The sequence below is a fragment of the Zalophus californianus genome, chromosome 14 (assembly GCF_009762305.2).
Source record: "Zalophus californianus isolate mZalCal1 chromosome 14, mZalCal1.pri.v2, whole genome shotgun sequence".
Classification (NCBI taxonomy): Eukaryota; Metazoa; Chordata; class Mammalia; order Carnivora; family Otariidae; genus Zalophus; species Zalophus californianus.
The window spans coordinates 14,687,657-14,701,624 of NC_045608.1; the positions used below are offsets into that span (position 1 = coordinate 14,687,657).

The 13,968-nt window shown below is 38.4% G+C and overlaps 1 protein-coding gene across 1 annotated transcript in view; it reads right to left on the bottom strand.

Annotated features, from left to right (window-relative positions):
• Positions 1 to 13,968, bottom strand: part of TAOK3 (TAO kinase 3) — a 190,925-nt gene that overhangs the window by 19,688 nt on the left and 157,269 nt on the right. The window contains 3 exon segments of the mRNA XM_027576560.2: positions 2,581 to 2,709; positions 4,381 to 4,617; positions 12,558 to 12,692. Of these exon segments, the coding sequence (XP_027432361.2) occupies positions 2,581 to 2,709; positions 4,381 to 4,617; positions 12,558 to 12,692 (501 nt within the window).

The window sequence follows — 13,968 nt, forward strand, 5'->3', positions numbered from 1 at the left end:
GGCATTAACCACTACGTTGCATACCCAAGTTCAAATGTGACCATATGAACTCATCCCAAAATCAAGAATAAATTATTTCTGGACCATCCATCATCCTGTTCTGCCCACATCCCTGTTGTCTATCAAAAAGTGGGGATAATGGAGATTGTTTTGTTACCCCAAGGGCAATACCTTTAAATATATCAATATCTAAATATACATGCCACCTTAAATAGTCAGAACTAAGCTTTACTTCATAAGGAGTAGTAGTAGCTTTGCATAGAAAGGCTTACTGAGGCTATCTCAAACTGAGTTTAGGCTTGTTTTTCCTCATGAGCATGTTGAGAGACTTATAAGTTTAGGCCTGTGGTTTCCTGCACTCATAAATCTGAGTACCAAAAATGCCTGAGGACTGAGTGGGTATTCTCGAATGCTGTTCTGTGAGAGAATCTTCTACAGGTTGAGTTCATGCAATCTCCAAATACCTTGGTGTTAGAAAAGGTCAAAATGCTGGCTGCAGTCACAAAGTGTGGCCTACAGAGCATGAGTAAACACAAGGAGTTAGAAATAAGAATGTGAGTGCAATTGGGAACATTTCAAAATTTCTCATCGAAAAATCAATGTTATCTCTGTGATCCAGCAATATCTTTCTATTATGACATAACAATAAGGTCCCAGCAATAACTCAGAGAAAATGGATAGAACATGAACCTTCTTATTTGGGCTATTTCTCCCTACAGCCTGGTTTTCTAGACCTTACAGTGTCAGAGATTTTTCCCATTTAGGCAGTGTGGATTAAATAAAAATTTCTGTCAGTCCCAACAATCACCAGTGGCTCATCTGGGCAGGACTAAAAATCCTGAGGCTCACCCCAACCCACTTGCTTTCACTTATTAAAAAAGAATTGGAGAGGAACCTTGATAAGTTCCATATTGTTAACTTAGAATATGAGCTCAAATAAATGATTTCACATACTGAAACCATGCCCCATATTGAATTTTATTAAACCTTAATATACCAGTAGTCTAGAAATAAGAAATCCTAAGTCTTATGAGAAGGAAAGTCTAGGGAACTGTAGGCAATTCACCTATAAGCACGGGTGGGAGAAGTGAAGAAATCTGAGCTTTCAGATCAAATTGCAGTTTATTAGGAGAACTCTCCATGTCTACTAGTGGCCTTCAACCAAACTTTTAAGAATTGATCATTCATTTATCAGAGATTCACATGTACCAGGCACAGGGATAGTCATTGGCAGAAAAAAAAAGACATGGTCTCTGCCCTTATCACTTACTGGCTAGTAGGATAAGTAACTCAAAATAACTTAAAAAAAAAAAAAAGGATAATTGAAAACTAGTGTTATGAAACCAGAGGCACCTGTCTTGGTTAAGGAAGTCAGGAAAAGCTTCCCTTGGGAAATGATGTTAAGGTTTTTTTTGTTTTGTTTTTTTTTTAAGTAGGCTCCATGCCCAATGTAGGACTTGAATTCATGACTCTGAGATCAAGAGTCACATGCTCTACCGATGGAGCCAGCCAGGCAGCCCAAGTTAAGGTATTAATAAACAATCCTAAGTTTTACAAGGAGGGGGAGTAACAATTAACAGCAGAGGGAGAGACTGGGGGTCGGGGGCAGGGAGAGCATCCTGGTAGAAGAAACAGTAGGAAGAAACAGTCTTCTCCAAAGGCCTTGGAGAAAAGTGGAATTTGATATATTTGAAGAACCAAACGGTGACCACTGTGGCAGAAGCAGCAGAGTCAGGGGTGGGGTAAGCAGGTGGGGGAACAGTGGTGTGAGGTGAGACTAAAGGAGAGGCTGATAGTAGGTCATTTAGGGACTTCTAGTATTTTGATCTCTCCTAAGAGCAACGGGAAGCCAATGAATGTTAAAATCATGAGGTGATATGATGAGACTTATGTTTGTTTGTTTTTTTAAAGATTTATTTATTTTTGAGAGAGAGAGCTCAGGGAGAGGGGCAGAGGAAGTCTGAGAGAATCCTCAAGCAGACTGCCTGCTGAGCACAGAGCCTGAGGTGGGGCTCGATCCCAGGACCCTGAGATCATGACCCAAGCTGAAACCAAGAGCTGGACGCCCAACTGACTGAGCCACCCAGATGCTCTGAGACTTATGGTTTGGAAAGATCACTCTGGCTGAAGTGGCTGAAGAATAAACTGGAAGTAGGCAAAAATGGTTTAGAGTTAAATCAATGGTTCTTAAAATCTGATGCCTGAATCAGCAGCATCGGCATCACTTGGGAACTTGTTAGAAATGCAAATTTCAAATTCCACCCAGACCCACTGATTCAGAAAATCAGAAAATCTAACTCTAGTGAGTTAGCAATCCATTTTAATAAGCACTTCAGGTGATATAAAGTTTGAGAATCAGTGGTTTAGACTATTGATTACAAAGTAAGATTAATCAATTTTAAGTTCCAATCTCTTTTTTTTAAGATTTTATTTTTAAGTAATCCCTACACCCAACATGGGGCTCAAACTTATAACCCAAGATCAAAAATCGCATGCTGCACCAACTGAGCCAGCCAGGCACCCCAGAAGTTCTAACCATTCGAATGGCAACTTAGTGATGACAAATATTGATACTCTTACCTCTTTTATTTTTTCCTTACAAATCTTATACTGCTTCTTCTGACTTTCTAAGAAAGTTGTCAAATCTTTCTTCTGCTGGGCCAAGATCTGTTGCTGGAACTTCTTTTCATCTGCTGCAGCTACCTTTGCCTGATAAAATGACATACAATCTAGGATAAATTGTTCTTCACACAGAATTCAGCTATCTATCCTCCAATGCATGAAAAGAGTCCATAAGTGCTGAATAATGTAGTGTTTTTTGAACAAATAATAAAAAAAAATAAACAAACACCTGTTCTGATTCTCTTGTATCTTAAAAAAATTTGAAATTTTTACCATTGAAAAATACCCAATTATGGGAAAAATATGAAGGCAAGCCATCATGTGGCTTGAACACACAAAAATTACTGAACACACAAAAAATGCATGGGATGAAAAGTGAACTAAGGATTCTAATAAAGGATTTTTTTCATATTGTTGGTAGCCCAAAGATTAAATTACAAAAATGGATAAATAACCATGAGTGGCCAGTTTTATTCCCAGAATCTCACTGTGATTAATAACATTTTGTTTTCTTAGGCACCTGCTACAGTCACAACAGTCAGACACTGGGACATTTTGGGGTCTTCCAAATGGATAGAACACAGACCAAATAAAAGATAACCCAATAAACACTGGCTCCTGCAAGTGACCAAATCTAAGTTTCTGGGGACCATTAGATGCAACACATATGTAAGATGAGGTGTTTCGGAGACAGAGGGAATCTATTCTTCACAGTTCTCTTTATGGATCTTTTCACCTTTAGCATCCATTATCAATACTTTTTCCATTTTGAACAATTCTCTCTACATATTTATCAAATCAAATCCTCAAGAAAGTATCTGACTGGTTTCTTTAATCAATATCATCCCTGTTTGGGCAGACGTTTTCATGCCAGGCTGCCTCACAGCTTGATGGCTGTTGGGGGAATGCTTCATCTGCAGTTCTGATGTTTCCTTCCACGTGGAGACAGCTTAATTACCGAAACACTCCTGGCACTCTGTCCCCAGTCACCCCAGCCCCAGGGAGCACACGTTTACCCCTGCTTTCCCACACTATGTAAGTCTTACAGGGTGCGGCGGGGGGGGGGGGGGGGGGCAGTCGCAGATGGCAAGAAAGGTGCCTGGTTTAGCACTGCCAGAGCCTAGATAGGCAAGTCTGTTCAGTTTTGTACATATTATTAGCGCATTTCCCTTCAGACATGAATTACTTCTCCCATCTAACACTTATCAGTAATAAAGGTAATATTTTGACACACTGTCTGCCTCAGCCTCTCCTGTTTAGAACCTAGATGGGGAAGAGAGATGTCTCCTAGAAGATCCAAGCAACAGCCAGATTAATTACTCGCTGCCACTGGTCAGGTGCCCAATCAGTGCAGACAGGGACTATCACCACTGAAAGGGACTATTTGTAGAGCAGTTTTCTTTTGAAGAGGACTGTGGGTGTGGCAGGCACGGTAACAGGTCTGAACTGTGCAAGTTTCCACAGGATAGAAGCATCTTGTTTCTTTTTATTTGCACCCAGACCCCCTCAAGGGACTGGCTCTTAGAACATATTTGAATAGACAAGAATGTAATATACACCTGCAGTAACTATTTTAACTTTTAATGGCAATTTTAAGTAGCCCCATAAAACCTAACCCCTCTCAACTACCACCACCAAAGCAACATTGCTCCTCTGTCACCAAAAAGTGCACCACTCCTGCCTTTTGCTCACGTGATGCCACCGACTGAAACAGGCCTGGCTTGGTTACCGCACAAAGGCATGTATATGCACACTGACCTCCTTCTCTATGATAGCCACTTGCTTCTTGGCCAGCTTCTCCAGCTCGATGGACGAGTTGTTGGCATGCGTCTCCACCTCCTTCTGTAGCTTGAGGCGGTGCTCGTCCATCTCAGCCTTCAGCTTGTTCTCCAGGGCGATCAGCTGCTTCTGGTGCTGGCGCCGCATCCGCTTATAACCTGACATCTGTTCCCGCAACTCGTTCTCCTGCTCATGCTCATGGATCTGTCGTGTAACCTGATTGGGGTTGGGGAACAGAACTCAGGTAACCAGATTCAGGGAAGACAAACTTTCAGGGAAAGTAGAGGAGCCCTCTGGCATAATTCTATCACTGCCACCATCAATTTACCTACTATTTGCTGAATGCTCACCTGTACGAGGCACTGTGCTGGGTGCTCTTTATATTCTTTAGCTCTAGTCCTAAAAACCATCTCATTCACTCATTCATTTTACTCATTAATGAGGTAGGTGTTACCACCCCCATTTTATAGATGAAGAAATTGAGACTTGAGGGAATTAATTTATTCATTCAGCCAAATTATATTTACTTATTTTTGACATATCATTGTATCTGTATTCAAGGTCACATAGCTAGTAAGAGGTAGAGCTGGGATTCAGACCCATTTCTGTCTAGTTCCAGAGCCATGCTATCTATCTCCACTACACCAGGATTTCTCAACGTCAACACTTTCGACAATGAGCCAGAAAATTCTTTGTTTTGGAGGGCTGTCCTTGCATTGCAGGATATTTAGCAGCATCCCTGACCTACCCACTAGATGCCAGTACACCTCCTAAGTCAAGATAATCAAAAATGTCTGTAGACATTGGCAAATGTCTCTTAGGGGGCAAAATCCCTCTGGTTGAGAACCACTGCATTATATCATACTGCTTGTTTTTAAAGATCATGTCTCTAACAGTCATAGGATTTTTGAATATCTTCCTAAAGTTGTTTGAACAAGATTTATTTCTGATTCTTAATATGAAGAGTGGGCAGTGGGGGGTGAAAGGAGGGAGTGAGAGAGAAACAGAGCACTCTCTTAACTCTTCTGTCTCCCACCTCCCCTTCCCCACAGAAGAGATGTTAACAAATTATAATACATTTACTTGCTCTCCTCAAGAAGAGAAAGCATTTCTATGATTTTTAGAAGGCTACTTCTCTTAGTAATTTTTCCTTAACCCATTCTCAGGTGAATATCCAACAAACTCAAGATTTTAAATATAAATTTTGGCATCTTTTGTTTCTATTAAACCTTTTCTGATTTTCCACTCCTTCCTTCAGTTTATCACCCCTCTTTATTTTCCTGTTAGATTCTCTGCTCACTTCATTCTCATCTTTCCTATTTTAAAAAAAAATTCAATTACAAAACTATAACTTTAATTTTGTTTTACATTAAGTAATTTAGTCACTCCTATCTACTATAAGGCAATTCTCCCCAACCTCACCCTCAAACAAGTTTTACTAGAAATTTTCATGCTGCTATTAATTCTCTTTACTATTTTCAGTTTATGGGTCAAAGTGCATTTTGTACAAAGAACAGTTTGTTTCTTTGCTCCTTTTAGAAGGTGTCCCTGCATACCAGACTGAGTCCTTACTATCAAGAGAGTGCTATTCTGTAACTGGATAGTATTATCAAAGTACACCATTAAACATTAGCCGAACTTTGAAACCTTTCCAGCTGAAACTAACACTAGGTTTCATATTCATTTCTCTTTTCTAAAGGACAATCCTCTTTAAAGTATGAAGAATAAGAGCAGAAGATATTTCAAGACCAAAAACAGGACAGTATCACCAAAGGGGCACCTAACACTCTAAAGGAAATCTATTTTGTTATCACAGTATCATGTTTCTTTTTAATGGACTTATTTCATGATAAAAGGAAAGAAAGAAGTCATTTGAAATATGTGTGTATATTTCACTTCCTCATGCTTGTGCCTTCCTCAAGTTCAACTATAGGGGAAAACAGTTCCAATTAACAAAAAGGATACCATTTAGTCCTTTCTGATTTCACCTGTTTTTCATACAAATATGGCAATAAAGTGTCCATTCTAGGGTAATGCATTTGAGATATGTTTTACACCTAAACTTATTTTTTCTTATGTTAGTATTCCTTCTTTAATCAGATTTCCAAAGCTGAGACATGGCACACTCTAAAGCTATCATGACACATTTAAAGCTTGCCACTGAAGGTCTCACTAGCTTGTGGTCAAATAGTTTCAGGATAGCCATTTCCCAAACCGGCACCAAAATGTAAAGCAAAAATGAGTGTCAAGAACATTTTCTATCCTAACCGGTGGGTGACTCCCTGTGAAAAGGGTGGACCTACTGCATACCAGACAACACGAGTATGTGGCAAAGACAAATTACAAAGCTCAACATGTTATCATTGTATATCACTGAATTCCAGGAGAAACACTTTGCTCCTAATTCTTCCCATAATTTGAATAATCCTTTGTAAACTCCTAATATCACCTTCAATTTGTTGCAACGAAACTTTCTACGTTTCAATGTTAATTGCCTTCTTAGGCACATATAGAGATACTGAGTTTTATAATTCCATACTCAAGCAAAGTAAACAAATTTAAATAAAAATCTGGCCAGATGACTCATGTATGAAGTCTAACTAGAAAGACATAAAAATACTATTATCTACAGTTATATACACCTGCATGTTTTAAGTTTATACTGTGTGTCTTATAAATACATTATTTGGTCAAGAGAATAAAAAAATAGCTCGTAATTTTAAATTTTACCATGCTTTATGATTTACAATGGAATTTCACATGCAATTTACCCCTTTAATTTTTATAAACCCCAGGATTTGAATTGAAGTTCTATAGTTCTTGAATTGCCTGAGAAAATTCACCCCACTAAGGCAGAATGAAACTTTATTAAGCAATGGAGGGAATCAACACTCCAAAAAAGTCAAAGCTGGAGAGAGTAATGAGTCTAAGCTACAAACTGAGTAAGTCTAAAAATGGAAGAAAGTTATAGAAATGTAGTGACTGTAGTTTTCACAATGGTAGTCTCAAAAATGTGATCAACTGAAAGTGGGCAGTAGCATCTTGCCACACCCCTTAGGTTGCTTGGACACAAATCCCATTCTGTCCCTTACTGTATTACTGACCTTGGGCAAATTACTTTACCTCCTGACGGCTCTCAGGAGGAGCCACTGCTACAGTGAGATCACTGATGGGATAACTCTTGTGCTCAGCAAGGTGTCTGACACACAGGGGATGTTCGATATATGTTCATTTCCTTCCTTGTCTTGCCAGCATCTGAGCTGTATGTCTCTCCCTCCACCAAGCATTGCCAGTGATATGGACATAGATCAGAAGGGGTGGATCCAAGAGAAGGGGCAAGTTTAACATTAAAACTGTACTTATATCCAGGTTGTGGCTTATAAAATAAGTACACATAATTTCTGAATTTGAATTATTAACCATTTCACATACTTGGAGTAATATATAAAAGCTAAGAGCCATAAAGGAAGACTGAACTTTTCCCAGAAAGTTTCTACAGCCATTCCATTCCACCTTATTTAAATCTGGCAAAAATTTGCACCTACAACACATGACTACATCCAAAGTGTACTATCTGCCTGCCAAGTGCAGAACACTGCACTAGAGGGCTAATGAGCAACTTACTGAACATAAAAGAGGAGCATAGTGGCTGATAATGTTACCCTCTTAAGAGATCAAAGCCAACTTACAAGATTAATTATATGTAAGAATCAAAATAATGTATATGATAAAACCGGCCACTTCAACTCTTAGAATAAATGAAATTTATAGCAAGTTCTTAAAAAGAATACAATGCCCATTTTGACATTAGAAATTTCACATTCCACTCTTTAGAACACCTAGGGAAAAACATTTTAAGTTCATACCAAAAGTAATGATGGATAACAGGCAATTCTGCCTTATACAGAAACACTGGCAGGAAGCACTTAGAAATGTACACTTGCAAATCCAAATTCTCATGTGATAGCAGGACTGGAAGAGACTTTGTTCATTCATTAATTCAACATGTTTATTGAGAGAGTTTGGTCATGTGGGTTGGGCATATAGACTGGGCAGCATATGTGAAAAACGGTCTCAGTAATGAGCCTAGTGAGATTAGGAAGCTAAGAAAAAGGAAAAAGGAGCTATAAAATATTCTGATAAGCATCCTCTGGTATACCATCCAGGAAGAGAACACATCTTCAAGCCTTTAGAAATAGAACAGTGGGGCTCATGAGGGGTGAAACAGCATTAACTGCAGAGGCTCTAATATTTTTATGCTTGTCTATCAAACTCATTCAGGTATCCAATTGCACAGTTAGCTGAAAATTAGGTTGCATTTTTAAAATCGAAACGAAGACCCCATTTTTATATGAGCTTTCCTACTGAATGTGGTAAAAGCAAAGTAAAAAAAAAAATCCACATTTGCATGGATAGGACAATAATCATTTTTGTCTATATGCTTTCCTAAAGATTAGAAACTTAGAGTTTTATGCCCCTGTCCCTAATGTGTATTTTTTTTAAGTAGGCTCTACACCCAACATGGCACTTGAACTCACAACCCCACAATCAAGAGTCATATGCTCTATCGAATGAGCCATCCAGGAGTTCCCCCGTCCTCCCTGGGCCAATATGTACTCTAACATAAATTCACCTTTGTAGTAAGACCACTCATTCCTGTGAGAATTCCTTCATAAGGCCAAAAGCTGAATTGTCTGACAGATATGGGCTTCTGCTCTTTATATTAACATCTGCTATGGGAACTACCATATGATCCAGGACATTATGAAATTTTAAGAAATGACATCAGATATAACAACAGCTGAAAACACTCTCATGGGTTAGTAATCCAATTAAAATATTAAGATCTCCATTTACCAACAATAAAAACTTAAGGGAGCCACATCTCAAAGGCCCAATAAGGCAGATGAGTAATTCTGAACAACTATATAAACAACTCCTTTCTCCAGATCATGAATCAGTCCAATATGAACTTTCTTACAGAAGAAGAAAAAGAAAGGATAAAATAAAAAAGGTTCTATGAAATGCCCTTCCTTTTCCTAGTTTTTCAAAATAAGGTCAATAATTGCAGCCCTTCTATGATTATAATAAAAAAATACATAATTCTACATAATTCTAAAGTTTCCTCAGAGTTACCTTTGACATCAAGGTTCACGGTCCTTGCTATTCCTTTGTTACAAGTGTAATTGTGCAGCAGTATATATTAACATAAAAATCTGTTTTAAGGTGCCAAAATGGTAAAAACATCAAGCAGTAAAAGCCTGTAACCCATGGGCTGCATACACTTGTCAATGACCCCATTCAAAAGCACAATGTAGAAAAAAATACCAAGGGCAAACCCCACAGATTTAGGTTTCTTTAAGGTTTATGTATAAGAGGTAGGCTGATAAAACAAATTTAAGGAACTATAAATTTTTTTTGTCAGTTTGCAAGTCTATTTAAAATATACGCTCATTTAAAAAATATACACTCATTTATCTAAGAATTGGAAAAAATAATTTCTAAATTCTTTTTTCTTTTTGCTGTTCATTTTTGAACCACTCTGTGTCTTGTTAGCACTTCTATTTAGAAGATTGTAAAGAGTAAAACCAAAATAAATAAGTCAATACAGTACTGCTAGCAACTATGGGAAGTGAAGAGAGGTTTTAACAATGACTTGATATTCATTATACTGGACTTTCATTTTCCCATGATCTTGCTCCTACTTTTATGTCATTTAAGTAACTTTAGTCCTTTTCCTTTGAGCCTAGATCCATGAAAAGCACTAAGATTCATGATATACTTTTAAAATTTAGATACTTCTTTTTGATATTCCAGTGTCCTGATTTATATATTCCTATTAGACTATTGGAATTAGCCTTTAACACGACATTGGTAGTAGAACTGTAGTACTTGATAAGATACATTAAAATATCCACACCAATTATTAGATGATCCAAAGTGAGACATGGAACATATAACATCATACCACTTTTCCCTTCTATTAGTTCTTTTTTCTTAACAAGCACTAGATGCAAATACCACTGACCTCTGATAAACTTCCATCAATCCCACCATGACCCCCAAAGCATTACATTTGGAGAAGGTTTTCCACATAAAACAACTTATTTTATAGTGATTACCGCAACAGCCCATTAGCTACTCAGTTTTTAACTTAATATAGGGGCAGGGAGCCTTTTAGCAAATCCAAAGTCCATCAGAGACTGATCTCAGCTGGGCACTAGGAAGCCTGTAGGATTCAGAGGGGCTCCTAAGGACTTTGCCTATAGTCCTGAGGTGGCCTATCACAGAGAAGACTGGGATGGCTGATAGGCACACAGAGTAGCCCTGGGTGAGTATACAAATGCAAGCATGAGATCATTGTGGTACGGCAGTAGTAACATTTTACTAGGAGGCAGGAGAGGTCATGAATATATGATGTGGGAATGAGGGCGTGGCAAGTGACAAAAGACGAGAACCTGTCCCAGAGGGGGAAAATCCACTTGTATAATGTTTGTTTCACATTCAAAAACCTGCTTCTGGTGCTCTGAGTCTCGGTGGCTGCTCACCATTTCTCCTCTCATTTCAACATGAACATGTCTGGATAAAGATACAAGTCTCCCAAGAGTCGGTGGTAAGTAAGAATATTACATAAAATAAAATAAAATAAATTTTTTTTGGTCAGGTATCATGACATAAAGATATTTATTAATTTCATGGTGCTTTATTTAGACTCAAAAGCATGTTTTTTCTTTAGGTGCTTAGCAATTATTAGCAAATACACAGTGGACATTTTTGTATCTCCATTACACTGTATAATGTTCATTTAAAATGAAAAATTGCCCATTAAGAGATGACAAGAAACTTCTATACACAGGAACTTAAAGGTAGGCTTATTGATAAGCAGTCTCAGTTAAAATGCTTGCTTTTAGATGGCAGCAGGCATAGCAATATGGTGCTTTAACTTCCATTTTCCTGATATTTGGGTTTTTAAATATTATAATCCATTATCGATTCCAAAGATAATTTAAGCCCTTGAAAGACTTGAGAGATAAAAGTGGAAATCAGGCTTAAAAAATAGGACAAGAAAAACAATTTCTGGGTCGGCCTCGGATGATGTCATCGCAGGTTCTAAATGTAATAGCCAGGCAGTGTACACTAACTCTTCCTGCCCATGTGACCTCTAACATCAATCTGGGCAAAACGACGAAAATTTCAGTAATTTTTGTGGCCGAGAAGTGAGATTCAGAAGCAAAAGATTAAAGAGAGTTTAGAGTGCCAAGGATGAAACGATGTGAGTGTGTGTGTGTGTGTGTGTGAGTATGGGAGCGCGCAGGCGCACGCGTGGGGGGCCAAGGGGAGGAGGCATGGAAACTAACTCTTCCAGCACACACCCCTTTTGCTACTACAAGGGCATCCAGCAATCACATTTGCAATAGTAAAAATGCTGAAGGATCCTACAGTACCTTTTCTTCCACAACCATCCATATCCTCTCCTACAAAGCCCTTCTTGCTTTATTCGTGCCAGGAAATTCTTCAGGGGTTAAATGGGGAAGTGCAGCCACTACCATTGTTGCAATAAATAAATGAATGAACCAGAACGAACCAGCAATTCATCCCTAGGAAGCTAGTATCTTATTTTCTACAATTACATACATTGGCTAGCAGTGATATATTTTAAAAAATTGTGTCTTATCTTTTGATATGTGTGTCTACATTACAAACACACATGCATCTATACAAAAAGAAGCATAGTACCCTGCATACACATACATCAAATACCTTTAAAATTTTTTTAGCATTATTATTTCAATGAAAAGACAAATAGCTTTTAAAAAATTGGATAGGTTAGCAACTTCATCTTAAAGGCCTTTTATTTTCCACATACAGCATATATAAATACACACACACACACACACACACACACACACACACACACACACACACAAAGGTTTTTTTTTTTTTTTCCCATGCCGTAGACAATGCTAAAATATCTGAGATCAGGTTGCCATGCCAACAGATTTTTTCTAAAATGAATAAAATTATTAGGAGGGAGAAAACATTCTTGACTCCTTTCCTCCCATCCATGAAGCCGAGAGAGGCTCAGGGAGGGCGAGAGGCTGCCAGATGGGGAGGAGGGGAAGGAAGGGAAGGTGGGTAGAGGGGTGTTTGCTTACCAAAGATGCTGATTTGATCGTGGCAAAGCGCTCTCTGTTCCGGTAGTGGAGGGCCTGGCTCTGAACTGACTGGGTAGGCCGCGGCTCAGGCCTGGGATCGCCGTGGCCCGCCTCATCCCTTATGAATACATGATCCTGCAGAAATGGATAAAAACAAGGAGAAAGTCCAGCTGTGCTCTTTCCTCGCCGGCTGCCTCTCTCTCACCCCTCTTTCTGCACAAGCACTGCTGTTTGAAATGCATAGTTTAGCTCTCTGCTAGTCCCCGCAGCTCCCACGGTACAAAATGAATAAGCAACACATTGCAGCCTTCAGTTAGGAATGTCAGCTGATCGCTAGTGGGATGCCTTCTGAATCCCTGGCAGGCTTTTTCTTTACCTCCAGAATTACATATATGCAAAAGAAAAAAAGAATAGAAAAAACAATGCAATGTACAGACTCCTTAGAACAGTTTGCTTAAAACGCTGTAACCAAATAATTCCTTTAAAAATGTCATGTCCATGTCTAGCAAGGAGGATGCTGGTTGCTTTTAACATAAAAGCGAGCCTCCGCCTCATTCCCTTGAAAGATCTGCTTTCTCAATTTAATTTTATTTGAGATCTGTTCGGTAGGATCATCGTTCTGCCTAGAACCAGTGTAGGCTTGTGCTGAACTGCCTCTCTATCTTGTGCTGGGAAGATTCAGCAGTCACTGAGGGATCCTGCTTTCCAGTCATGATCGTACACAGTTCTAGCACCTTCTCTCTACAGCTTCTGAAAGGATTTTTTTTAGATTTAAAGAGACAGGCATGCAATTTTAACGAAATGATACTTTCACAAATTCTTCCTCAACTCAGTCTCAATATGGTCACTAGAGTGAGTTAAGGCTAGGATTTAATGTCCTTGGCTGACTTAATCAAATTTGTGCTTCTTGATAGGCAGAGATGATTAATCTTGTTGTAACGCCCAGTGAAAAATAACATTCCCTGGAAGGGTAATAATGGATGTTTCTTAAATGCAATTTAAATGAGTTTTAAAGGGGAAAATGCTTTCAAAGGGTGATGCTTTTCTCTATAAAAGATGGAGTGGTCAGTCAGTAAGTAGCTCTTAATCCTTCAGGAAAAAAGATACTATAATAATAGCTCAAAAACATGTACAACCATGGGGGATTTTTAAATAGTACATGTTCAGGATGGGGAAGGGGAAATTAATTCCCTTATTGCCCTAGGGTTTTAGGAGAAACCATCTGTGAAAAGTCAGTTTTGCATTTTGTCTATGACTACCTGAAAAATGTTTTTTAAATAATTGCTCACTCTTTCAACAGAAAACAAAAATTGAAGAGGTTTAGAAACACAAAATTTTATTATATCATCTAAAATTTTTAAAAGTCAAGACACATATTCTTGAGGGAAATTAAATTTTTATCCAGGTTTTT